Raw genomic sequence first — 27,770 nt, forward strand, 5'->3', positions numbered from 1 at the left:
CAAATAAAATATTCTTTAATATGCGACACTCGCCGCAGTCTGCTCGCTGTCATCCGTGTGCCTCCCCTCGCTGCGAAATTTGCATATATATTGCTTGACAAGCATTAATGTATGTAATCCCATAATTTTTTAATTAAATCAAATTGTTTTGCTCTCCGTTTAAGGCTCGTGGGATAGCGTTAGGCAATATATATTCGCTGGGTAGGGTTTACAGGTTAAAAGGAATTCACCGAAAAGGTGAGGCAAGGGGTTAATTTGGTGTTTGAGGATTTTTTTATATATTAAAAATTTAATTTGATAAGCGGTAAATATTTTAAATATTTTTTACAACTATTTGACTTACCTATATAATGTTTAAAATATTTGTAAATATTAAAGTCAATTACCTAGAGTGTCAAAGAAACAGTAATTGTGTCCCCCTCAAGCCCTATTTAAATTTTAGTAAAATCTAAATTTATCTTAAGACTTTTATTAAAATACAGAGATATTTCCCATGAGTATTTTATAAAGTCTATCCACCACGTAAACCTCAGAAATCTCCACCGTATTTATAACCAATTTAGAAGCTGTCACAGAACGACATTTCCCTGCCCATACAGTTTGGCATCAATCATAATCAGCAGCCAGTGACTAAATGCAACTAAACCGGAATTATACCAATATATGAATGTTTATGAATGTACATTTGCTGTGCCAGTGAAACCATTTTGGTTGAAACAAGCCAGAGGAAGCCTCCCTCGTCTCTCCGCAGACGAAAGTTCGAAACGATTAAGTGATTTCGTGCACAGTGCATGATAATTGGATTAATATGCGTCGACAGCCAGCAGAACACACACAAGCAATGTGGAGGATGGGGGACTGGGATGAGGATGTGGCCACCACCACCACCACCACCATCAGAAAGGCTGAGAGGCGAGGGTGGGTTTTGTGGGTTCTGGGGACTTGGTTGTCCGGGGGAACGGGAAAGGGAACTCGTTAGGCGGGCAAATTACGAGGAAACTTTGTCTTGGAAAGGGATGTTAGATTAGCTAGGATTTTCAGATTTTTATAGCCGGAAAATATAATAGTTTAAACTAGATTTAAGCTCTGATTTAGAAGAGTTTTAATATCAAAAGGAATATTGATTTATATCTCATATATAGCAGCTTTAAAATATTGATTTATATTGCATTTAAGCTGGAATATTATTGTATATTTTGTATTTTAAGTTAATTTATAAGAAAAGTATTTTAACTGAATATATTATATATTTTTTTCACTTCATTTATTTATTAAAATTTCCTTAAATTTATTAATACTTTTTCTTATAATTCCTGAATTTAGCTACTTCCTTAACCCCTTGGTTGCCATCTCTGCCACCTTCTCCGCCCCTCTTTTGTTCAGGCTTAAATGCTCTCGTTATCAAAATTACATATATCATAGAGCAGGGAGCCAGTGGCAGTGAAGGGTGGAACTGATGGGATAAACAGAGCAGCGGGGCTACGGGTGGTTAACACTCCTCGGTTTGTGTTACACCCTCATGAGAGGGGTGTACCATAAGTCAAATCAATTTCAAAGCAAACACACACAGGAGGCTGAAGCATATTCTCAGTGCCTTTTGTAATTGGAAAAGTCGGGGATTAAGCGATAAAGTTGTATTCTCAAATTGATAAGGGGATAAGGGAGGACCAGTAACCCTTGGTTTTTAATTTCTGTGATTTTTTTTAGATTTTTGATCGCTCGAAAAAATGAAATGCAGCCAAGCAATTTGTCAGGCAGGGAGGGAGGGAGAAGCCCTCGGACTCCGGAGTTGAGGTATGTAAATAGGCGGCCCTTGGCCAAACAAGCTGTTGGCCACTTAGCGTTTCATTTACCAAACGCTGCCGCTGCACAAACAAATTAAACCATTTTCGGGTTTCTTTTCTCCGTTTTTTTTTCGGGCCACAGAAGCCCAAGTGCTTCCGAAGTGCCTCTCCGCGGCAAGATCAATGCGAAATACATACTAACCATTGTTTGACATCGCCCAAAGTGATGGCGATGGCTTTGATCTCTCAGCTAATTTATAAAATAAATGATATGTGAATTAGCGGTCAACGGCGGGTAACTAAAATCCCTCGTTTGCTTTCCACGCCGATTTCCTTTTGATTAATTTATTTGCTCAACCGCTGCGCTTCATTGCCACCCATTATGGCCATTATTCCCAGCCAGCCCAACGGTGAACGATTTTCACACCTGCTCTGGGCAGTCAACGGGTTTGTTTCTCGCTGATTAGTGGATCGCAGGCCTTTGAACTGACCGCCTTGAGATAGCTTACCTCCTTACCTCCGCCTAGCAGGCTTAGCCACTTGTTGTCTAATTGCCACAGCCACCCGCAATGGCACGTCTCCATTTCGTTTTGACCATGATGACCACGGCGATGATGAGGATGCACTGCTCGAAAAAATAGAGAGAAGATTAAATGGGGTATTAGCAGGGTGTTAGCATTTATATTGAAAGGAAAAGTCCAATATAAAGTCATATCAAAAATATGTTCTGTTGCCTCTTAAAATTGGTTTGAAATTTCAATTAATTTATTTTTTAATTTCAATAAAAGTTTACCTATTTAAGACTTAAATTTTGATAATAAACACAATGTAATGCTGTAATTTCTAATTCATTTTTGTATATTCTTATTCTTATATTGCATTTTTTCCAGTGCCTTCCTAGGTAATGTGTCGTCTTTGCCTTCTCCTTTGCCGCTGGCATTGGCCAATATGTGGCACTGGGTGAAATCATTGGCATCATCCGGCGAAAGGAAAGTTTCTCTTCGCGCCTCAATGTTAATTTCGGGCTCTTTGATGCCCGATCGGCGATCGCCTGGTTGGTTTTCCTCCGTCTCCGCTCCGGTGTTTTCGTTTTTATTATGATTTCGTTATGATCATCGCGATCATCATGATCTAATGATTTGTTGTCGCAGCAAACAAAAAGGTTGAATCCCCGCTCCGATAATGATCTGGCGCAATAAAATTGAAATGCGTCTGTTAATCGCTCCGAGATACATAATAATTCTGCCCCGCAAAAGAGCCAAGAGCCACAATGGCCCCCGAAACGATAACCAAAGTTCTGTCGACGGGCCGCCGCCTATCGATCACTTTTGGATTTGGTTTTCGGATTCGGATTCTGATTCTCGTTTACGCAAAAATCACAGCGGCAGATCGAAGGCAAGGGTTTTGATTTCTTTTAAGTCGAAGAAGGAAGTCCCTGAAATCATGGAAATTATAGATCTGTTTTTGACGAGAAAATATATGTTTAAATATAAATTCCAAGATTGTGATATATGTCTAATAAATCGATATAATCGTATTTTATCAATATATTTTATATAATTTTCTAAAATATTATTTTTATTAAGAATATTTAATCATTTTCGCTTTTTCTTATTTATTTTTAACTATTTTATTCACTCAACTTGACTAAAAAATGTACTAATAATTACTTAAACACTTTCAGGATTCCCTTTAAATTTAATTTCGCAGTTTCCAAAGTTTTCGATAAGATTAACATGTGTTTAGATCCTAATCTTGAACAGCTTTTGCCTGTCGTCAGCATTTCGAAACATATTTTTGTGATAATTCACAATTTCTTAAAAAAGAATAATAAAAACAAAACTCGAATTCAGCCCCAATTAGTCGATCAATTACGAGTCGTTTGTTCCTATCAATGTTCTGATTACGGGGCTCCTCCTCAGCTTGCTTTCTAGACGCTCTCTTCTCGGTTGCCACGTGCTGACAAAGCTACTGAGCTTATGGAATATATATATGTACACCCCTATAGTTCAGAGATAAGGCTGTGTGGGCCAGGGCAATGTCCCGCCAGATTGTAGGGCATTGAGTGTAATAAATCTTTGACTGCGCCCGGTCTCCGGGCCAACTCAAATTCAAATGGCCATTGTTTTTGGCCAGAGAAAAAAGGGCCACAAACCGCCGACAAATTCGGATCCCAGACTTGGTCTCCTTCGGGTTCGCCTGATAAAATCGGCGGGCGGCAAGCTGCGATCTCGCTGATCCGATCACCGATCCTCCAGCAGTATATTTATGGCATTGCCCGAAACAAAAATGTCAAGAGCGCGTCTGTGTCTGCTTAGCTAGAAATTAGAGCAATTAGCTTTGACCCGCGGCTGTTGCTTCATAAAAAATAGTTTTCAATAAAATAGGAAAGCCAGAGGGGAGGCTAATCAATTGGAGTGCACTGGGGAAAATTGAGTTGAAAGAGAAATATTTTAGCGTTAATTTATTAAAAGAAAAACACTAGTTTATTGGGAAATATTAAGGTAATATTAATATAATTCTTTTTATTAAGGAAGGTTTTAAAAATGCATTTTATTTTTATTTTTCCCAAGACCTTTATATTTGTTTAATTATTAAAAGCTAGATAATACATCTAAAGATTGTTTAAATATTTTTTATGATATATATTATTGCTCTAAACATTATTTTGTATTTAATAAAATCTTTCATTATAACTTATAACTTTTCAGCCTCTTTCAATCTCATTTTTAACCTTTATCTTATTAACCAAATCAATTACCTTCTATTAGGTAACATTTTCTTCCCGTGTAAAATTAGTTTCTAAAATAGTTGATGACCTTTTTAGTGGACATCGTCTCCGTCTGCGTCTCCCCAGTGGCTACTGTGGGCGTGCCTGGCCCGAGTCTCGGCTTGTAAACAGTTTTCCCTATCTGATGATTGTGTAATTTATAGGGTTCCTTGGGCTACCTGTACCGATCTCGGCGACGAGATAGTGCCACATAACTAAGTGTGTGTGTGTCTCTCTGGCATAAATGTCAAAGGGCATTTAATGAAGTTATTAAACGCTGCCGCTGGGGCACAGGGGCTACCGTTTCTAGACGGAGGAGGCGGGATCCTGGTTCGGCGATCATAATCTCAGGATTGGCTTCGACTTCGACTTGGACTCGCTTTTCCGCTGCTTTGCATTGCAACAAAAAAAAATTAAAAAAAAAAAACACAGAAAACTGGTTGGGCAATGGCAATAAAACGCTTGCTATAACGAGCAACAAAATTTGTAACGATTCAATTTAAGGCTTGCATACAACATGCGCCGTACGCCGTCGGCAAAAGATGAAATAGTCGGGAATAGCCATAGGATATAGTATGCTCGAGGCCCGATATTTGTGTGTGTATGTTTTTGGCGCATGTTCGGGGGGGAGACCGCGGACCGGAGTCGGAATGAAATTTATGAAGACATGACTGGCAATTGTAGTTCCAGTTCCAGACCGAGCTCCAGTCAAAGCCATAGGCCTCGGGTTCGACGATCTCCCTGGATTCTCCGACGCCTACTTGGCCAACTGTCCATTGAGCATTGCCATTGCGATTACAACTCAATTGTCAATTGATTTTCCAGCCAATATTTCACAATTAATTAAGCGCAAAATTTTTACAGAGCGCTGACAAAGAGCGGCGACAACGTCGCTCGGCGGCAGTCCTTCAAAGGCCGGGGCTCTTGTCCGAGGACAAGATGCGAACTGATTTCTACCAGTTTACCTGTTTTTCTTGTTCCTATATTTTTTTTGGGTGTGGTCAGGTCAAAGGAGCAGGTCCATTGACAGATAGACAGATAGATATGGGAGGGAGTCTATGGTCAACTGTGGGAAAAAACTGGAAGAAACGCAGAAGGGATTGTCGTTAAATTAGGACATAAAAGAAATTAGCTGGATAGTTTCGGTTTCGGCTCAGATATGATACGGTTTTCGGGGTGGTCTAAAAGTAAGGATATTTAGTTAATATTTTTGAATTTAAGAAAAATTTACTTTAAGATGATTAAGAAATTAAATGCTTCTTTGTTCAGGCTCAATCTAAATTTATTTTCATTTTGTAATTTGTATTAATTATTATTTTTAGGCAACGGTTGTATACCAATCCGTAGTAGTATCCCAATCCCCACCAGGAACGGTGTCTGTAGTCAGACCGCCTCCATTGAGGCATTTGTTGAGGTCCTCATAGGTGGCGATGGTTCCCTCGACGTACTCCCTCTCGGCACTGGTCACACAGAGCTCCAGCTGGGTGTCCAGGGTCTGGAGATCGATCTTCATGTTGCCAGCCGCCTCAGTGGCATCGGCTGACACTTGGTACATGATCTTCGACTCGTCAGCGGCCTATTAATTATATATAAAATGAATATGAATAATTTTTCATTTATAAAACTCTGTAAGAGTTATCCTTACCGCACTGGCAAAGCACTGGAAGGCCTCCACATAGTCCACAATGGATCCGCAGGGCCAGAAGGTCTTGCAGCCTTGATCCGTAGCCTCCTGGATGTCGTACAGAGTCCATTTGAAGGTGAGTATCACCAGCTCGCTGCCTGTGCTGTGATCCTGATTGCACTGGCCATAGTTCTTCTCGTACCGATCCGTAATCCCGCTGAGGATGGGTGTGTAGTAGTTGAAGCACTGCTGAGTGGTCTGTGGATCCCGGACAGCCAGCACCTCCGTCTGCTGCTGCAGGCCATGGATCTTCTTGTTGGTGGGCAATTTCAACTTCAATTTGCCCGAGTTCGGTTTGAGGTTCAGGTTCAGGGTAAGGCCGGTGGCCAGGCCAAGGGCCAGGAACAGGGCCAACACGAAGTGTAGGAAATACATGACTGAGGGCAGAGTCTGGGCTCCCAACTAGATGCCATGGATGCGGAGTTCGCCACTTTTATATGCAACTAAAGAGGCTCCTTATCTCCCCTCCTAATTGTTTTGTGTTTGGGGAAGCGCCGAGACTTCTGAGTATTTATTAATTGGATTGTGCTCTTGATAATTGCTTACTAGTTATTGATTTTCAGCGGAATTGTAGTTGCCAAAATTTAAAACCTATTACCGCTTGACAAGTTGTAATTTCCGCTGCGAAAACAACCCTAGAATATTTCCTAATTGTTTTTTGAACAATTTGAACTTAGTTTGAGAAGTGAAAGAGCGGTTTTTCATTCTTCGATATATAGAAAAATGATAACAAATCAATATATTAACAATGCAATACATGTGCCAAAATCTAACTTCTTATTGAAATATTGTTTCAATATAAATGGAAATATTTTTTTTATTGTTATATCACTAATACATCATTTTAATATCTAAGGAAATGGAATACAAATTAATGAAATAAATAAATACATTTATAAATTCATTATATCACATTTATGATATCAGGCGCTTTAATTTAAAAAAAAAAAATATATAAATAAAATTATTAGAATTAACGTCACAATCTACTACAAATACAGTCTTGTCAATACTTGAAGTTTATATTTTTATAATAGCAATTATAAATATACATATATATAACTGACTTTAATTATTAGTATTATTATAAGCGAGTTAATGAGTATTACATCGATTGATGTAAACAATAGAAAAATAGTAATATAAAAATCTAAATAAATTCATCCATTTTTACCTTTTTTGCACATAGTTCCGGTTATTGTGGTTTCCAACTTTGAAACGAATTGTGTTAATATAATAATACCTGATAATATGATAATCTAGGAGTTCAACCCGCATGTATGTTTTTTTACATAACAGCAAACTGTCAGGGTTTAAAAACTCCATCGTCCCGAAATTAATTCCCTTTCTTAATTTTTTTTTAAATTAATTGGATCCTGAAAAGTAAAGTTTCATATAAACCTCATCGTCCCAAACTTTAGTTGCTTTTCTTAAATTTGTTTATAATAGGGTAAGGTGGGGTAAAGCCGACAGTGTGGGTAAACCCGACCTCCCTCTGTTTTCGAATATCGGAAGCACTACGCAAAATAATATTAGTGTTGTCGTGTAGAGCATCGAAAACAATGTAAATGGTGGTATGACAGCATTTTATTAGTCAACATTGAGATGGTCAAACGACAACAAGTTTGTTTTCACAATTTTGAATTTCATTTTTGTGCATAATTAACTGCAGGATATTTCTTTTTGTCAAAGTTATCGCATGAAAAGGTAAGTATATTTAGATTCTTTGAATAAAGTCCTACAAAGTGCATATAAGTTTGGTTCATTTTTTTTCATAATTTCTTTTTTAATTGCGTTTTTATGAAAAATTACGTGGTGGGGCAAATCCGACCTCTAAATAGTGGGGTAAATCCTGCCGCAAAAAATCCAAAAAAAACAACAATCACACCAAAACCATCAACATCGCAGCCAATCAAACGTTCAACTCGAACCAAAAAACGCCAGCAAGCTATTTGAGCAGCGAATCAGATGATACTGATTAATTATTTTGCTATTTTAATTTTTTTAATTCTTTTATCTTTTATTACCATTATATAACATAACATTGATTGATTTATCATTGCAAAACCTATATTTAGGTTATATCTGTACTAAAGCAACCAAAAACATAGGCGGTCGGGTTTACCCCATCATTTTTGAACATAGCAAAAATGAACTTTTTCGTAAAACGCTTGTATCTCAAAACTTTTCAAAGGTATGAATAAAATGCTATGCATAGAACGTTGCGCAAAAGTCTAACCTTTAATTTGGTATATATAACGACTTTATCCGATGTAAAATAAACATTTTATAGCCAAAACCATTTACTAGGTCGGCTTTACCCCACCTTACCCTATTTTTTTCAATTAATTGAAATAATTGCTAGCCTGAAAAGTAAAGTTCCATAAATACAACGTCGTTCCTAAATTAGTTCCCTTTCTTAATTTGTTAACAACTTTTTTTTTCAATTGAATAAAACCTGAAAAGTAAAGTTCCATAAACTTAAAACATAAATAGTTTAAAACATGTTAAACATAATTAGTTGGCCTGATTTTTATTGATTAATTTAAATATTACAAAATTGGCTGCCTGAATGCTATTTGCATCTGGACTTTTCTATCCCAAAGTCTTAAAAAATGTAGATCTAAGGGTTATCATCATTTGCATTGGGGGGGTTAGGGATGTCGACTGGGATGTCGTCTGACGGAGCTTCCGGTGGTGTGGGAACGGAATCGGGCTGGTTGCCCTTGAGGCAGGCGTTCAGCTGCTCGTAGGTGGTGGTCGTGTCCTGGACGTAGTTGCGCTCCGCATTGTTCACGCAGATATTTCGCTGGGTGTCCACGACGCGGTACTCCTCCTTGATTTTGACGGCATTCTCCGTGGCATTTGAGGAGACGTTGTACATGATCTTGGAGTTCTCGGTGGAGACATCGGCGGCGCACTGTACGCGCTTGATCAGAGTTTCCAGATCGTTCTCAGCTTCCGGCTGCCAGACCTTGCAACACGCCTCGTAGCACGCATTGTGGGTGGTCACTATTATGTCATTGCGCACGGAATCGTACTTGGACTTGATCACGTCCGAGGACTTGTCGTAGGCGGAGACGCATTCCCCGTAGCTTGTCTCGTATTCCGTGGTTACGCTGTCCAGGATGGGCCTGTAAATATTGAAGCAAGTGGAGGAGACGTCCGCATGGATGGCGGCCAGCTCCCTGCTCTCCGACTGCAGCTCCGCAAGGTGGGCATTGGTCTTGATAGTGAAGTGCAGCTTATGAACCTTGGTGGCCAGGCTGGCGGCCACACAGAGCAGGCAGAGTACCAGGAGCGAGGATTGTTTCTGTGACATCTTGGGCGGCAAACTTGGCCGGAATGGATTTCGAAGGCTCTATTTATACGCGGTTCGCCGACTCTCCTCTGCTTGATATCTTTTTAATTACACTTTTTAGCTGATACATAGTGGCTTCAATTAACTTTTAGATAACAAGAGGTGTTAAATTAGTCAGAGATTTGATTAGGGGTGTGTCTACCAAGAATCAATAAAAAATTACATATAGATTTACAAGGAACTCAGAAATTAATAAATATAAATTATAATATCTCTAGATTCTCGTTTCAATATTTATTTACTGCGATAAAAGAGCGAGTAAACAGCGAACTTGACTTGAAAAGTACAATGCCTCAGGGCGCCAAATGCCACGAATAACAAGAAAGTCATTTAAATAATATTCCCGGAGGAAAGTTGATAGCTAATCATATGGTTTTATGTATAATTTTTCAAAGAAGTTGCTTTCTTGAAAGATTTATAAACCCGACCACCAAGCTGATTGTAAATTAGTCGTCAATTTTAGTTCGTATATTATGTTCCAAGGCAAAAGCACTTGCATTATTTTTCTCGGAGCACTTCATGGGCTTATTATCCTGCACACAGCAAAAGCGGAGATTCCTGGATGTCACTTTTTAGAAACTGTGAATATAACGTCTAGTCAAAGGCTAGGAAACGGCTCATTTATGTACCACGGGATCGAGGTTCCTGAATACTTGACTGGCCAATATGATTACATAACAACGGAAAATCAACGCATGGAAAATTGGGATAGCCACCTACGAGGATGTATCTGCCAAATTAAGCCATGCATATGGATCTGTTGTCGCTTCAAAGATTGGGATGCATCCAATGAAAAATGCACCGATGGCCTGATGGAGCAGCTTAGTGAGATTAATCCCTTCCTTAAAGTGACTCTCAACAACGGATCCGTGGTGCGAAGGAACTTGTTAAAGGATTTTATCGTGATGAGAGATCGAATGCGGTGGCTTGATAATTGGATAGAAGATAAGTATACGTTGTTCGAGGTTAGTCCACCTTTCTGTTCGATGTTTCTTTGACTAACGTGATATTCTTAGAACGGAAGAGTTTTGTTCAACGGGAAAAAGCAAATAAACTTAAGGGGATATGACTGTCTCCATCCAAATCAGTTTACATCAGGCAAGACAGAGTCCTTTGTGGCTGCCTTTCATACTAGCTTTTACTATGAGAGGGAAGAAATATCATTTCTACCAGGAACAAAAATACGTAAGAGCAGTAACTATATAGCCATTACTCACTTACTTCTCTTCTTATATATTTTATTTCCGACCACCAGTGTTGTGGCTTTCACAAGTTTTCTTGGCTCTCACAATCGCAGTGTATCTCAAAGTAAGGAAACTTCGGAATCTGCACGGAAAGTGTTTCATCTGTTATATGATAACTTCGCTTATGTATTTTTTCCATCAATTGCTGAAAAACGATCAAATGCCTTTGCAGTTGTGCGCTCTACATGGTATGTATAACTTCAATAAATTTAGTGTACAAATTCGCAACTAATTACAATTTTTGTTTCGTACCTATTGCAGGAGATTACATAATTTTTTTGTTTTTCGCCAAATTAAGTTGGCTTTTGGCAATGAGCCATCAGTTGTGGAGAGGCTTTACTTCGGTCAATCGAGCTGAATCTGAATATAGCTTCAAAGCTTACAGCACCTTTGCCTGGGGAACGCCAACTACCCTGACGGGGATACCCTTTCTGATTGATCACATTTGGGATGGAGATCCCAACAAGTTTGAATGGGTGCCCGGTATTGGTTGGGAAGCCTGTGCTTTAAGGGGTAGGCTTTTGTTAGTGTTCCAAAAGAAATAAAAAAACCTTTTCTTCCTTTTTTCAGAGAGTTTGTCTTATTACTACATGGTTTTGCCGATGGCTATACTAGTAACATTAAACACAACCCTCTTTTTACTGACCACCATCAACTTTATAAGAGTAAAACTCTCACTGAGGCACTTCTCCGACCAGGACGAGAGGGCAAGGAACCTGAACTCGAGAATGCAAATGTAAGATAACCTAATTAACAATAAAATATTATTGTCAAAATATTTGAGTTTTCCACAATCTGATCACAGCTATAAAGTATTTTTACGGATGATTTTCTTGATGGATATACAGTGGAGCTTCCGCTTATTATATTTAATAAATTCTTGGGAGTTTCCTCTGACGATTTGCCGATACTGTGATTCTTGCATCGGCATCATTATTTTCATTATGTTTGTCCTAAAGCGAAGTACTCTTAAGCTTCTTTGGGAAAGGTGAGGTATTTACGATTATTCAAGATTTTGCAATAACCTGATATATATGTTTACAGTATTCGAAATAGGAGTGACTAAACACGGATATTCTTTGCAGTTTGCAGTTTGCAATTGGTTAAATACGAATCGATTCACAAATGGACAAATGAAAAAGAAAAAAAAAAACTAACAGGAGTAATTATATAAAACACCTTCAGACTTGAAATATATATGTTGAAAAACAAAGAAGTAGTGCAATTTTTTAATTAATTAAAGTAAAAGTATTATTAAGAAAAAAGAAAATATCATTTATATAGCTCTCAATTCAATATATGATTTATAATACATAATATTTATAATGATTAGTCGAATTACGCTAAAAGCAACCCCAATAATAAAGCGTTAGTTTTTGCATATATAAAAATATAACTTTTTATATGTGAGAGTTTTCAGTAGCAGTAGATAACTTAGTTCTGAGAATTCTCCTTGCTTTCATTGATAATGGTTTTTACGACCTTCAAACATCGTCTTGATAATGGCGACTATATAATAACTACACCTGATAATGGGCTTATAATTTATGATCCTGAATTCGATGAATAAACATAATAAAATGTAATTTTATAAAATACTTCCATAGCTCCTCAATCAGAAAGTAAGTATTTTTAATCTGAGTGACTAATTGATCTACCAATCATAAGGTTTATGGGGGTTTTTGTTTAAGAAAGAAAGCCCCTTTCATGATAATTTGTAAGCTCTTAATTTATTGGCTTTCACTTAAAAATTCGCATTTCCTTGATTTTAAATATTTATTAATGGTTGGTCCACTTAATTGACGTCGGTAAAGCTTCTTCAAGATAATATTACTATTAGAATGATTAAAATGATATTTATTGGACCCTATTAACAATCGTTTAAGATAGAAATAGGCGTATCTGTGCGATTTTCGGGGGTTTCGCTGATACTGTTAAAGGAAACCTGGCCGACTCAGCGTCATAATAATAGCTAGTAAATAAATAATTCCCCCGATAATTGCCGTATCGTAAATCTAGGGAGTCTGATTAGGAGCCTCTTGCGGTATAAAAGCCTCTGGGCTCCACGATCTCATCCAGTTTCTCCTCTACCGCGAAAAAGTGAAAATGTTCTTTAAGACCCTGACCATCTTCCTGGCCATCGGCGCCGCCTGTGGATCCGCAGTGCCCGCCGCCTTCGAGATCACCGAGGAGACTACGCTGACCGACTTCCTGCTCAACTCGCCTGCCCTGCGCTCCGGGGAGACCTTCAACGCGGCCTGCTTCGACTACTACCTGCCGGTGCTCAAGGGCCACGCCGACCAGATGGACACGGACTTCGGGGTCTGCGATGACAACTACTCTAACGCCTTTGTCCTGATTGACGGCAGCTACACCTACGCCCGCGACGAGCTGAAGGAATCCGTCCGCAGCTCCTGCGGATCCCTGGTGCTCTGTGACGCCGAGAAAACCAACTTGGATGCCTTCGGGTGCCTGGCCAACAGCGTGAGTGTTTGGGAAAATATCTGAATAGCAAATAGGGAACCGCGAGGGGTTTATAAATAACATATTAATATATTAAGTAAATATGGTAAAGCACCAAGTGTGAAGATCTAGAGTACCGTGAGTCAAAGTCGAGTAATCTATTAATAACTGAATTTATATATGCAATTGCAGGGTCCCTCGAGTTCCAAGGATCTGACTGGTGTCTCCGACCAGGCCGCCGACCGCCGAACCAGCCTGCTGGCTGAGGTGGACGGCATCGCAAAGACGCTGTCCGAGTGCCAGCTGGGGGCCCAGAGGAAGTACAGGGCCAACCACGCCCAGTCCCTGGAGGAAATGAACGGATGCCTGGCCGATCCTGAATGGGACTATCCCACCACCGTCAGCGTGTTGTGAAATATTCAAGTCGAGATCGCTGCTTACTCGCTCTTTTATCAAAGTAAATAAATATTAAAACGATTATCAACAGTTGCTGTTCTTTTATTTTTATTATTTTTAACTTTAAGAAGCTTTTTATACACATAGCTTGTATACATATTATTTAATTAATAATAGGAATATATAGTTGATTTAACATAGTTTTTTTCTGATCTTTATATTTTTGTCAATCCAATTTTATAAGTCCAGGCTGTTTGGTGTTCAATGGACCTTAAAGTGCTCTCCTGGTAACTCAAAATTTACTTGACAATTAGCTTTGAAATTGGTCACTTGAGTTTTTTAACTAATTCCATAGGTATTTCTTCTTTTTATTTTCAAGGAAGTAACTTAATTTTGTAGATTTACACACAAAATGTCCTAAGTGTTGTGTTATCATATGGCATTTAATTTAATAAACTAACTTTTTAAATTCAGAAAAATTAAAAAAACAATTAGTAAAATCATGTCTCATATCTCTCCTAGTTTCGTATACTGGAGCAGGACGACTGTTGGCTTCGCAAATATAATGGTTCTCCTGGCTGCAATACTTGGTTTTCATTTTATGGCTTTTAATCTTCAGCTTTACGCAATCATAATCGGTTTTACGACGTGGCTGTCTGTGGGACCACTTAAGAAAAGGAGCTTCCTGTTCGGAAGTGTCTGATATGAAGTTAAAGTTTGAGTTAACATCTCTGATGTCCACCCAGTAGGATTTGGAACTAATTAAGCAATCAGTGATATCCATCCATTCCTTATAGTTTTGAATGCTAACCAAGTGGGCATCCATGCTTTTACATTTATCGCGAGCCTGGAACCAGTCGAGTTTTTTATCGTTCTCAATATAGTAAGATTTCTCTCCAATTTTCTGGAATTCCTCGGAATTGATCTGTGAAAAAATAAATAAATGAAATAATTTGGGATTAAGTAAATTATGAGGGAGACTAACATAAATAAGATTTTTTTGTACTAGACCTTGGGCTTTCATTTTGCGAACTTTTCTATTTTTTCATTAAACCACATACTTAACAAAGTCATTACTCAGCAATAACAACTATAGTTTTCTGCTTTCCTTATTTTTACATTAGTTTTAGACTCTTGATTTATACTCACTTCTCGGCAAACAAATCCGAAAACTAAAAGCACCACAAGTAATCGCATCTTGTCAAATAAATTGTAAAGACTGGCGATTCTTGCCCGCCAGACAGCGTTTTTATAGTTTGTGGCAGCAACAACAGTATTTTACTATTGATTAAATTAAATTCATGCTGATAATACAATTTAATTCTTAAATTTTATTCTGAGAACTCTTATTCTAATAAATTTAAGGAATACATTTATTTTTCCTAGACATCACTAAACGAAATTCTTCTTAACTTTGGCTGCTAAATAAGAACTTCTATTAATTACCGAGATCGTTCGTCAGCAGACAAGTGCAACTATTTAACTTCAATGTAATAAATTATTAATTCCAGTAAGTAATTTAATTCAGCTTTTTCAAGTTCCTTTTAATTTTAATGACACGATAACTGAAATTGAAATTTGGCAAGAAGTACAACATAATCTACAACTCAAAGCAACCTACTCATCCTATTTTAAGTTCTATTTTACCACCCAGAGATAACGAGGCCCCGGATGATGTCTCCAAGATCCACCTGGCTCTGGTGGAGCCCACCCAGCGTTACGTTCGCCGGGTGGCCAAGACCATCCTGGATTTTCTGAGTGAGCTTAGAGAACCCCAAACCCTTCCTATAGATAAACCTCTCACTTTGCGGGTTCCCTGGTCTATTTTGTACTTTATTGTTATTTTATATAATAGATATTTAAATTCTATAAAATTTGTAAGCTGACACTTTACGTTAACCGCCGAACCAAATTTGAAAAATTTAAACTATTTGAAATTTTTAAGGGAAAATTCCCTGGCCACACTAATTTTACACAATTTTACATAACCGATTGAAAATTCGACCCCGTTTTACATACCGATTCGGAATTCGACCGAGTTCTACATACCTTCTACCCCATTCCAACATTTGACACGGTTTGTAAGTAAAACTTACATTTGACTGTAATTTAGGTTTTTAGCCAAATCTTCGTCTGGCCACACTTTTATAAAACAAAATTTTGGCCACACTTGCTAGTGCGTCACTTTGTTAATCAAAATATTAGAAAAAATCAAATTTACGCCTTAAGGGTGCAGCGAGCGGCCTGCAAACGGTGTTAATTGACGCGCAACTCGTTCGGCCATCGGGAAGTGCAGAAACGGCGATGCGAAAAACGCTGACACTCGGGATTTTTTGTTCTTAAATTTTTTTACTTACGGCAGCCACTCGCATACACACATACACGCGCGCGAACACATACGCAGTTCACACACACACAGGCACGAACACGAACAGAGAGGCGAAGAAGGAAGCAGAGAAGAGGAACGAGTGGAGAGAAGGAGGCGGCAAAAGGCGAAGCAGAAGAAGCAGAAGGCGAAGACCATCAACTTAAAATTTGCGAGGTGAAAATAACGAGAGCGAAGGTTTCCTCAACAGCGCCAGCAGTTCATAAATCGCGGCGTATGTGTGTTTTCATTAACAATTTTCTCGGGGCCATGCCTGTTTTTCCCCTCCCCCCACCCTCGTCGGTACATTCTGAAAATGGGGCTGCCAACTGCTGGTGTTATTGAGAGCGAGCGCGAAGCAGCGTAGAAACTTAAATTCTGGATGCTGCCGCGCATTTTTAACCTATTTTCCTCACTGTCTCTGCTTTACTTTTCTTTAAACTACTTGAAACGCCCACCTGAATAATAACGCTACATTTAGGAATATAATATGAAAGAGGAAGGACGAACGCGCGTCCTTGATAAATCGATGTGCAAAAAGGAAAGTGAACGAAGGAGACACAGAAACAACAACAAGAAGCGGCGTCAAAGGAGGTGGAAAAGCGTGGGCGGCCAATGGAGCTGCCTTGAGAATTTCCGTTTTATTTGTCGTTTGTTTTGTTTTTGTTATTGTCGTGTCCTTGCTCAAAAAAATATTCCCCAGAAGTTTGAAGGAGGAAACCGCACAAAAAGCATTATGGATTATTGGTCAGCAACTAGCTAATTCCATTTTCCCTTAAGTTATCAAATTAGGGTAAAATTTCTGAATGTCAGGTTAAAATTGATCGAAACGAGGAACTAACAGGTGCCAGAATATAAATCCAGCCAAACATATAAGTTTCCATATCTTAAAGGCTATTCAGGCGAGTCTTCCTTTACAATTTAGCCTTTGATTAAATTCCCTTTGTATATGAAGATATTCTGTAGGCTCTATATCACGCAAATCCCCTTGATTAGATCACCACTTTATATACTTTCCAACTAAAATGCTGTTTTCTAGATAATACAAAGTACGAAATCTTTCTGCTTGCTTCCCAGCTAAATACTCCTTTGAATCAGAGGATTTCTCCAGACAATTCTACAAATACCCTTCAATGATTCATACTTATTAACCGATAAGATCATATATGATTTGCCTTATAAAGCTATCATTAAAACGTTTGCTTATATTAATACGTCAGATTTATTATTACTTGTTTATAATAACTGATAAGGTCAAGGATTTCGCAAAGATTGGAATCAAGATATAAGATTGCTTCTTCAGGGGCTTTCCCTTACAAGATTCCATTCCAACATAAAATAAACACCAGAAAATAGTTAAAGCTCAGTGAAATAATAAACACATATTTCATGCTTTCTTGAAATCCGAATATTATGACTCAACTCCAATTTCCCTTTGTTCAATGCCGAGAGACCCTGAGACTTGAGGTTTTGTTGGGGAGGAAAAGGCATTCTGCAGAAGCCTCTAATGCCTTGTATTTCCATTATTTTTGTAAAGATCGTGACTGACAGTAGCGTGTCATACCTTTGCAATATAAAATACTTCTTTTATTAACTGAAAAATTATTATTACCTCCAAGTCCTTGAGTAAATAATCGTTACAAGTTGTCTAGACCGAACCCAAACTCTGTTTTCTGGCTTCCCCAGAGTTTGTTTATTTTTGAGACACACAGAGTTCAAGGCCAAAAAACCGGCCTCAAGTGTTTGTTTATTGATTTGCCAGTCGATTAATGGTCTCCACTGAATCCTCCGCACTCTCTCTAGGCTCCTTGGGACACAGGCGAGTCTACTTGGCGCAGCGAACGAATTACACCCGCCCGGCACACAGCACACAGCATGTTCAGTAGACATGGGCGGATTCCTGGATAAGCCGAAAACCGCCAAGCACAATGACCAGGGCGAGGGCAATAAGCTGCTCTTCGGCGTCAGCTCAATGCAAGGCTGGCGCTGTGAGATGGAGGATGCCTACTACGCGCGCGCCGGTCTCGGAGATTCGCTCAATGATTGGAGCTTCTTCGCTGTATTCGACGGCCATGCCGGCTGCAAGGTGTCCGAGCACTGTGCTAAGCATCTGCTGGACAGTATCGTTAGCACCGAGGAGTTCATTAGCGGTGATCACGTGAAGGGCATACGCACGGGCTTCCTGCGCATCGACGAGGTGATGCGGGACTTGCCAGAGTTCACCAAGGAGGAGGAGAAATGCGGGGGCACTACTGCCGTCTGCGCCTTTGTCAGCCTCACCCAAGTGTACATCGCCAATTGCGGGGATTCCCGTGCCGTTCTCTGTCGCCAAGGAGTGCCGGTCTTCGCCACGCAGGACCACAAACCCATTCTGCCCGAGGAGAAGGAGCGCATCCACAATGCCGGTGGCAGTGTTATGATCAAGCGCGTTAACGGCACGCTGGCCGTCTCAAGAGCCTTGGGCGATTATGACTTTAAGAACGTCAAGGAGAAGGGCCAGTGCGAGCAGCTGGTTTCCCCCGAACCGGAGATCTTCTGTCAGAGCCGCCAAGATAGCGATGAGTTTCTGGTCCTCGCCTGCGATGGCATCTGGGATGTGATGACCAACGAGGATGTGTGCAGCTTCATTCACTCGCGACTGCGCGTGACAAGCGACCTGGTGAGCATTGCCAATCAGGTCGTGGACACTTGTTTGCACAAGGTAAGTGTGTGGGTGGTAATTAATCCATTAATCCTGTATGTAATGCTTTCATTCGTTTATGCAAACACAGGGCAGTCGGGATAACATGAGCATCATCATCATTGCCTTCCCGGGAGCACCGAAGCCCACAGAGGAGGCGATAGAGGCTGAGCATCGGCTGGAGAAGCAAATCGAGAAGATCACAAGAGGTTGTCTAAGTCGTCTACTCTGTTTATAACTAATCGTTAAACGGTTGATCCTTTGTCTCCTCCGTGTCTCTATATATCGAACCGAAAATACGTATATACATTGTACCTTTGAGGACCCCGCGAGTCCTCCCAGTCGGGTCATATCTAACCCAAATCACGTCTAGAGATGTAGCTTAGAAAACCTAGATTCCCGAGAAGTATAGTTCCTTCCATCAAGTAGTTCCAAAACAATTAACGAAACGAAACCAAAAACGAAAACCAAATCATTGCCATTACCAATCAATGCCAAGAATGAGGCCCCCACCTCCTCACACACCCATTGAATAGTACAGTAGAAACTCTCTGGGATGGATTTACATAGCAATGAAAAGTATTACCAAGCCATTGAATGCCATTAATTTAAATTTCCATAATAATTTACTTTAGTTACCTGGGAAAAACAAAATTCCTTAAGGATTTAAAGAGTAGAGAGCTCAGAGAACTTTCACTGTATGAAAACTTTAAGGTGGGCGTGTGTGTGGGGGTAATACTTACTACCAATATCCTATCGCTAATGCATAGCAAATATAACTGAATGTAGCGTGTTAGTTTGTCATATCTGTGCTGGCTGTGCGTGTGGCTGTCCAGAGCGAGGAGAGAGGTAGTTTCTCTGTTCCGAATGTGTGCGTGTCTGAGTTTATAGTATTATTAATACACTGCCAAAAACGCGTTACCATTTAGTTTTAGTCTTACATATATACAACTACAGATATTAACGATTAATGAGAACCTCCTGCCTGTATATATATAAATTCGTATCAATCAAAGGAAATTTGCAATACCTAACAAACACTCGAAACAAAACACTCGGAATTGATGTAAACTAATAGTAGATACCGTTGGAAATGATGAGGAAAATTGCGAATAGTATCTTCAGAGAAGACTCGTTTGTAGGTAGATTTGTAAATCATGAAAGCAAGAAATCAACAAAGCATATATTTTATTAACTAGCAACAAGTATTACCTGGATTTATGTGTATATAAAGCAATAAATACTCGAGATCTTCGTATACAAAGCAATAAGCCACTAGAGATGCGAAATCTCCAGTAGACTTCAGTATTTTGAAACACCAAAGTGAATTTTTGTCAGACGTGACCTTGTTGATATATAGACAAAATACTTTAAACCAAATTAGATACTTAGAGCATGCATTGCCCTTGCCCACCACAAGTAGGTCACAACAGTAGCTAAAAAAGAAATTAAACAATTAAGCAAATAATTAATCCATGATGACAAATACTCTAGTACTCAAAATGTCCAGACGAAACTACTTAGCCTAGAATAGAATAGTTTAGCCAAAGGGGTTTTGAATGTGTTATGTATGTATTACGTAGGTTAAAGAAAGAAACTAATATTGTAAACCTTATGCTCACCAACAATTGTTGTGCTTGTTGTTAACGAAAGGCAAACACGATTTACTTTACACAAGACGGTCACACAACCTAAGCAATATTCCCCTGATATATTTATATATACTTGTACCAGAGCTCGTGAATAAGGGTTTACGTTTAGCTACAATTCTCTTAAAAACAACAAATTTATTCATATACAGGGAAAGACATACTATAATACATCTTGTCCTGCTATTTGCGAGCTCTGATTTGTACCCCAAAGTGAAGAATGTGTAATTGCCACATAAATACACGATACACAGATGCAAAACCTAGTTGAAAAATATAAAACTTGAACGAAAGATTCTCAAAAAAACTAACAGTCAAAAGTGTTTCGTCTGCTGTTCTATTGGATTCAGTTTTCAGTTTCACATTCGCTTTCCCCTTTTCTTTTTCTTCTTCACACATTCCCCCGAGAACGATCCTGTTTTATATCAAACATATATCATCTCGTTTCGGTTAACTTATACTCTCTTTTGTACCATTTTTCTTGAGTTCCCAAAGAGCCTAGTTCGAAAATAAGAGACCTTTTTAGCCATTCGCTGTCGTTGTTGTTCGGGCGCCTCAACATCTCCAAGTTTCCAATTTCCAATACACAATATTTTTGCCGAAAAGCGCGAGTCAATGTCAGAAACAGAAAGCAAATACAAATTTAAGATGTGAGTGAGCATAAGGTACGTCTATAATTTTGTAGTTTTGTAACTTTCCAAAAGTCACAATTTGTCATTATTTTTGTTATAGTTTATCTTATCGATTGATTTGGTTTTTGATTTTAATTTGGTTTTGTTTTTTGCCCTGACCCCCCGCCTTCAATGAGTTTGAGTTTTTATCTGTTAAACAAAAGTCGTATTGTACAAAGTTCCAATAGATTATTGAAAATGCATGATGTCCCCCCGCTGCCTCCATTCAAACAAATTAAGTTTTTATCTCTCGGAATCACTTTTAAATGTTTTCTGCAAATTGTTTAAGACATAAATATTTGAATTAGAAATAGCTAATAATTATATCGATACTGTGGCAATATTTGGCACGACCATCGATATTTAAATTGATATTTTAAAGTTGCGATAAATTAATGTTTTCTTTGATTTTGAAAATTCTTAATATTTTAAAAAAAGAATAACATATTTCGGATATATTTGGCGCGATATCTTGGTCGATATTTCAGATCAGGCTTTTTCTGTCGATGTACATGCCTATTTTAAATTCCGTGCTTAGTTTAGTTTAGTTTTTATTAGGAAAAAAGTAAATTTTTATACCCTTGCAGGGTATTATTATCTTAGTCAGAAGCTCGCAAAGCTGTGAAGCAGCCATTTCCGACCCCAATAATCATATATATTCTTGATCAGCATCCACAGGCGAGTCTTTCTAGTCATGTTGGAAAGAAATTTTTTTTTTTATTTTTCAAAATTTTATAAGGGGTTACATCGTTAAAATTCTCAAAAATTAACAAAAATTTTGATTTCTTAAAATTCTAAAATTCAGTATGCAGATTTGTTAACCTAAAAAAAACGAGCACAGAAAAGTTTTCGGAGTTAAAATTAATGCATTTTTGGCTAAGTTTTGATCTGCAAGGGTATACAAATTTCGGCTTCCCGAAGTTAATTTCCCTTCTTGTTTTTTTATACCATTTTTGAATTTATTCATTAAAAATACTCTGTATTATTTGAAAAATGTAATTTTTAAATTATTTTCTCTTTAATCACTATATAATATTTAAAAAGACTCTAAAAGCTTTAATATGCATACTCTGCTAAACATAAATCTATGGTTTTTCGATTTCAAAAAAAAAGAAGCTTGAGATGACCACACAATTTTTGGTTTTTTGTTGATATTCCTAAACAATATAAGCCGTTGTTCTCTCTCTATATATACTGCATTTGCTTTTGAAGTAGCATAACTATGTAATCCAATTTGTATTTTTATTATCAACCATTTACTGTACATAAATCCATTTGTTTTACAAGTCTCGTAGGCTAAGATCCGGATGCTTATCTGCCATTCGACACGATTTAACCCTTTGATTCTCTCCCATCTTGTTTGCAGACGAGATAGAGTCTAGCAAGGTGACCGACTATGTGGACCTGCTTAAGTGTCTGCAGAACAGAGACGACATCGAGGGTCTTCCACCGGGTGGCGGCCTGCAGTCCAAGTATCACGTTATCGAGCGCACATTCAAGCAGGAGTTTCCGGATCGACCATGTGAAGTACGAAATCTTTTTTATAATCTATAAATAATCTTGGAACAGTTGCGCTTTTAACACACATATTTTATTATCGCTTTTTGCCATCATTATTATATATAGCCTTTTGAGTTTTGCTTCTTAATACTTAGTGTATGGTTCAATCGGCAAAAGACTAAGGTGAAAGATTTTGGTTATGATTTGAGCTAGCAGTCCTATTCGAAACACGTCGCCATTAATCACTGTCGTCACCTACGCAACATTTAACCTTTGGCCACCTTGTTTATTCTCTTCTTTATTTCTAGCCGTATGCATATGATGATATATGAGTTTTGTAATTGATAATTGTTCATTTTTAAAACCAAACAAACAAACCACCAACCAACAAACCAACCAACCACCAACCAACCAACCAACAAGAGAGCAAAAGATAATTTAAAACCATCCTTCTCTGCTTCACATATTGCTAAATGTAAGGCGAAAATCATTTTGTTGCTTGTCTCGTCACTCCATCGATGTTCATTCATTCTGTTTCTGTTTTCGCCTCGTTTTTTGTGTTTATTTTCACTTTCAAAATCCTTAATAGCCGCATGCCTGTATGTTTCCATCATCTGTTTCTTTACCAACTTGTCCATCCGCTGTGTGCAAAAGTGTCTAACTTCACGGCCACTCCCTTCATTGTTTATAATAGTTTGCTCTTTGTTTTGCAGAGTCCAACGCATTAGGTTCGCAGTCGAAAAAATGAAAAACTAAACAAAAAAACCAGTTAAAAAACGAAGAAAGCAACTTGAACGAAGCATACAAACAAAACACAAGAAAGAACACACCAAACAGTTTTCTACTTTGATAAAAACACAAAAGAAAAACCTACAGAATAATGATGATAAAAAATAAGCATTACGATACATTTCTAGTTTGTACGAAGCCTCAAGTCCTAGAACACAACAACCAACCACACACCAGAACACCACAGTACACCATAAAGGCAGAAAACACACCACAATACACAACAATTCTAAGATAAAGAAAGGAGGGATCCAGAACAGAGCCGTACCTATATAAGCACAGACCTCAGAGAACCAGAACTGGAATTGGCTCAAAGCCAGCAGCAGCAGATGATTACTGCAACACTGATCCACCCGAACCGTCGTCTTACCATGTAAATGTCCGAACCTAACCCTCTGTGTGCCCCATTCGTTCCGTCATCTCCTCATCGTTCATACAGACAACTCTTCTCTTGAAACCGTGAAGAGGGCCACACCAATTATGCAGAAACCGAAGCGGAAACCGATGATAAAAGCCCGATTCTTGTGTGTACGATGAACTTTTATTATTTCAAAATAAACAAAAAATGTATTAACTATATTCCGAAAGCAAGCGGAAGCGGATTTTTTGTAAGTTTGTAAAATGTTTGTTACCCGCAGAAGAAGCACTACTTTTGTTCACCTTTTTTGTACATGTGTATGAGAGATGGAATGCGAAACTTAATATTTGTAAAGTAAACAAAATGTTAAAAACAAAGCGAAGATGCAGAAGAAACAAAAACAAAAAAAATGGGAAAAGAAAACCAAACAAAACTAGCAAACAAAACCTGTAACTATCTACGATGAGAAAAAGTAATACCTAAAAGCCTAAAGTAAGCAAAGCAAATCCACAATAATGTCCGAGATCTTAAAGAAACGATAAATGAAAAGCTAAAACTATTAATTTATAAGAACCAGCAAAGCAAGTTGATGATGATGATGATGAAAAATCTTAAGAGAGAAAAGCAAAATTACGCTCGAGTTTGTAGTAAATGTTGATAAAAAAAATATAAAAAAACAAGAAAAAAACCCTGCCTTTAATTTTCGTCGTTCAGCTGAACCGTATACCAGTCGTATCATCTCCAAAAGCGACAGCTATTGTCCTTGGAAGCGGTGAGAATGGCATCCCCCGTGTAGCTATAGGCGCAGCTGAAGACCTCTCCCTCGTGCCCGGCCAGCACCTGAGAGCACTGACCGGAGTCGGTGAGCCACAGACGCGAAGTATTGTCCGCCGATGCAGTGAGCAGCATGCAGCCGCTGGGACTGAAGCACACCTTGGACACCTCATCCGTGTGGCCAGCCATCAGGGAGAGCATCTCCAGCTGCTCCGAGGATCCTTCGACGTTCCACACCCGCGCCGTGCAATCGCTACTGCAGGTGGCCAACAGCCGCCCAGCCGCATCGAAGCAGATGTCCAGGACCTCGTCACTGTGCTTGGCCGCCAGCTGGAGTTCCCGATCCAACCTCCTTACGTCCCAGATCCGAGCTGTGTAATCCAGCGAGCCGGTGGCTATCAGAGAGCCACTAAAGTTCCACACGCAGTTGGAGAGCTCGGCGCTGTGGCCACGCAACTGATGGGCTAGGCTGCAGAAGGAGAATTTCCTGAGCATAACTGATGCTGCATAGAGTTCCAAACTGCACTTACCTCTTGCTCCTCACGTCCCATATAGCTGCCGTATGATCAAAGGATCCTGTGAGCAGCATCTGACCATCGCGATTGTATCGAGCAGCTATCACCTCGGCTCCATGGTGGCTAAGCGTCTGCAGCTCCTGTGCGGTTTCCACATCGTAAACGCGAGCTGTGCCGTCCATGGAGGCGGTGGCTATGGCATTGGCATGCAAAGGATGAAATTCGGCAGCCACCAGCTCGGCAGTGTGTCCGTAGAAAGTGCAGAGGTTCTGGCCACTGCTCGAGGACCAAACCTTGGCAGTGCCATCAAAGGAGCCGGTTACGATTTTATCGCTGGGAATTAATAGGAGGTTTAACTATTTTCTATTTTAAAATTGGTAATTACCCACCAGTGCGGTTGATTGAATCCCACAGAGAACACCACATTGTCATGGCCCGTGAGAATGTGCTCCACCTCGGCCTCTTGGGTGTTGATCACATGGCAGGTGCGATCATAGCTCCCGGTGAGACAGCGTTCGCCACTCCGATCGAAGCACACATTGGTCAGCGGCAGGATGTGCGAATTGTGGCACTTGTGCAGGTAGAATTTCTTTTTCACAGGCTCGCGTAGTTTTCTCTGCAGTTTTTCCAGAGCCTGCTTCAAGGCGCTAAAGGTGTTCTGGGCATTGGCCACCCTTCCGCTGGCGGGACAGGCTGCAGGTAAAGATGCCTCATCCTCGTCCTTGGGCTGAGATTGTTCCTCTTCGGCCTCGGCTAGAGTTTGCAGGAGAATCCTGTCGGCCAGGGGTTCTACGTTGGTTCTGGGTAGAAATAATATTAAAATAATTAGAAAATAAAATATTTAAAAAGTATTTCAAGACCCTCACTTGCTATCTAGGTCAAGTAGATCATAGTGACGGAGCCTCTCGCCGCCCTGGGTAGTTCGATAATTAATTGCCAGACCTTGGTTAAAAGCAGGAATAAATTAATATAGCTCGAAAATCCACAGTTTAATGACCTTTCCCACCTGGCGGATAATAGCGCAGGAAGATTTTTGTGGCGCTCATGGCCGCTGTGAGGTTGCTGGGACTCTGAAGCATTCCTTCACTGACAGTTTGCTGACCTGCTTTAATTCCGCCTTTGTTGATTGCGAGTGGCTGCCATGCCAAAAGCCAACGTTTGATCGATTCACCTTGGGTTCCTTGTCTGTGAGAGGTCTATGTCGGGGTCTTCGTGGGTGGAAGACAGTTCAAGGATGTAGGGTAATGTATAGGAAGTTCCTGTCTAAGGATTCTAGTTTGTTTTTCGTTGGTGTTGGTTTTGGATTTTTGAATTGAACAGAATTTTTAAAATTGTTTTTCTTGGCAAAGCTTTTTGTATAAAAAGCTTTTAGCAAGGTTTCTGCCTCAAAGTCATTTGTAGAGTTTTATATGTTATGTAGAATTTATTTACACTTGTAAATAAGTTGTATAAACTTGGATATTTGTAAAAAGATTGAGCAAGGAAGAGTTATCCATTAAAAGAGCTAAGATTTACTTTAAAAATAAATTCATTTTAACAAGGAAAAACAGGTCACAACATTTTTCTTTGATAAAAAATAAAATTTTATGCCCACTTTTAAGGTTTTCTTTGTTCTTATCGAGAGAAAAAGTCTCATATGATATCTAGTTTAATTATTTCTTAATTTTTAAATAGCGAAAATATCACATTTAATGTAAAAATCCTTTGAAAAATATCCAAACATTTTATTTAATTTGTCTGATTTCCGATTGTATTAGTCCGATATATTAAACAAAATCTGAATAAATACATGCAGTATATCGCAATGTTAAAAAGTCGAATTAAATATAAAATTTGTCATTGAATATCAAAACAGATATATCCACATATCCACATTTTATTCATTCCTTATATAATCCCGTTTTTTTTATTACAATTTAAAATTTAGATATTTCAAAAATTAGTTTATTGATTTCCCTTCGTCTCGACATTTGTCGTTTTTCCATTTTCTGCAGCAATTTAAATAACGAACGACAGGCACATGACTAATTAACTTTTCTGGTAAGCCAATTGTGGGACAGACAGACAGCAACTACTCTCCCTGAACTCTGACACTAACCCTTGACCTACGATTGTCCTTTGGGGGAAACCCCTTTGGCATTTGACAGGCACCACGAGCGGCGTCCGACTAAATGGTCTCTGGCCATTAAACCTAATTAGCTTGTTTAAGATGGAACGGGTCGGGAGCAGGACAGGACGAGAAGCAAGAACCTGACCCCAGAGGCCAATTGGCTGCCGACACCTGCTCGCATTTTTAGCAGATTTAACATATGTCCCCCAAGGACAGACACACGCACTCTCCTCAGCCCAACACCCGCACCTGCAATTAGATTGTCTCACCTGGTTCCTTCCTTGGCTTCCTCGTTTCGGCATTTTCACTAATTTAATTTGTTCGGTAATCGTTGGGCGACGGGTTAGGAAGGGGAAGAGCGAGCGGGGGGATTGTCTGACAGCCGCAGGACAACAGTCTGTGGAATCCAAGGTACGCCCCCCATTAGCTGGCCGAGAGAAAAAAAAAAGGCAAACAGGGGGACATTTTGGGAGTGAGAGACCATAGCCAATAATGATAAGTAATGATTAGATATTATCGCACCCAATTTTGTAGCACAGCAGCAGCGAAAGAACTGAAAGCGACAGCCAAGCGATGAACAAAAGGCCAAAACCAAATGGACAGGGCAGGGACAGTGCGAGAAAGTTGTGGGCGTACACTGAAAAAATTAATAACAAA

General features: G+C 39.2%; 6 protein-coding genes across 8 annotated transcripts in view; 3 read left to right on the forward strand and 3 right to left on the reverse strand.

Annotated features, from left to right (window-relative positions):
* Positions 1 to 5,828: 5,828 nt before the first annotated feature.
* Positions 5,829 to 6,627, reverse strand: LOC108074366 (uncharacterized). The gene is made up of 2 exons (XM_017166391.2): positions 6,200 to 6,627; positions 5,829 to 6,130 (listed from the first exon to the last, which is right to left on the reverse strand). The coding sequence occupies exons 1-2, from the start codon at positions 6,611 to 6,613 to the stop codon at positions 5,873 to 5,875; spliced, it is 672 nt and encodes a 223-aa protein (XP_017021880.1). The 5' UTR covers positions 6,614 to 6,627; the 3' UTR covers positions 5,829 to 5,872.
* A 2,234-nt stretch (positions 6,628 to 8,861) lies between these two features.
* On the reverse strand, positions 8,862 to 9,560 carry LOC108074365 (uncharacterized). Its single transcript, XM_017166390.1, has one exon. The coding sequence runs from the start codon at positions 9,558 to 9,560 to the stop codon at positions 8,862 to 8,864; it is 699 nt and encodes a 232-aa protein (XP_017021879.1).
* Positions 9,561 to 10,222: 662 nt separating this feature from the next.
* LOC138928740 (G-protein coupled receptor Mth-like) lies at positions 10,223 to 11,967 on the forward strand. The gene is made up of 7 exons (XM_070286271.1): positions 10,223 to 10,564; positions 10,616 to 10,784; positions 10,855 to 11,031; positions 11,105 to 11,356; positions 11,414 to 11,579; positions 11,649 to 11,831; positions 11,888 to 11,967. The coding sequence occupies exons 1-7, from the start codon at positions 10,223 to 10,225 to the stop codon at positions 11,907 to 11,909; spliced, it is 1,311 nt and encodes a 436-aa protein (XP_070142372.1). The 3' UTR covers positions 11,910 to 11,967.
* Positions 11,968 to 12,940: 973 nt separating this feature from the next.
* Positions 12,941 to 13,792, forward strand: LOC108074371 (uncharacterized). Its single transcript, XM_017166395.2, has 2 exons — positions 12,941 to 13,327; positions 13,499 to 13,792. Exons 1-2 carry the CDS (start codon positions 12,950 to 12,952, stop codon positions 13,718 to 13,720), a joined length of 600 nt encoding a protein of 199 aa, XP_017021884.1. The 5' UTR covers positions 12,941 to 12,949; the 3' UTR covers positions 13,721 to 13,792.
* A 2,072-nt stretch (positions 13,793 to 15,864) lies between these two features.
* The window catches only part of alph (protein phosphatase alphabet), a 44,980-nt gene continuing 33,074 nt past the window's right edge, over positions 15,865 to 27,770 (forward strand). The window contains exons 1-6 of one of the 3 annotated variants that reach the window (XM_017166399.3): positions 15,866 to 16,244; positions 17,871 to 18,768; positions 18,839 to 18,956; positions 22,434 to 22,594; positions 22,876 to 23,042; positions 23,281 to 23,935. In XM_017166399.3, coding sequence (XP_017021888.1) covers positions 17,956 to 18,768; positions 18,839 to 18,956; positions 22,434 to 22,594; positions 22,876 to 22,899 — 1,116 coding nt within the window. In that variant the 5' untranslated portion in view covers positions 15,866 to 16,244; positions 17,871 to 17,955 and the 3' untranslated portion in view covers positions 22,900 to 23,042; positions 23,281 to 23,935. Of the gene's footprint in view, positions 16,245 to 17,870; positions 18,769 to 18,838; positions 18,957 to 22,433; positions 22,595 to 22,875; positions 23,043 to 23,280; positions 23,936 to 27,770 lie in introns of those variants that run through there. The other 2 variants (XM_017166400.3, XM_017166398.3) reach the window with 2 other exon arrangements.
* On the reverse strand, positions 24,450 to 26,210 carry LOC108074373 (dynein assembly factor with WD repeat domains 1). The gene is made up of 5 exons (XM_070287200.1): positions 26,010 to 26,210; positions 25,870 to 25,945; positions 25,393 to 25,803; positions 25,019 to 25,336; positions 24,450 to 24,957 (listed from the first exon to the last, which is right to left on the reverse strand). The coding sequence occupies exons 1-5, from the start codon at positions 26,080 to 26,082 to the stop codon at positions 24,450 to 24,452; spliced, it is 1,386 nt and encodes a 461-aa protein (XP_070143301.1). The 5' UTR covers positions 26,083 to 26,210.

The sequence above is a fragment of the Drosophila kikkawai genome, chromosome 3R (genome assembly GCF_030179895.1).
Source record: "Drosophila kikkawai strain 14028-0561.14 chromosome 3R, DkikHiC1v2, whole genome shotgun sequence".
In the NCBI taxonomy this organism is placed as follows: Eukaryota; Metazoa; Arthropoda; class Insecta; order Diptera; family Drosophilidae; genus Drosophila; species Drosophila kikkawai.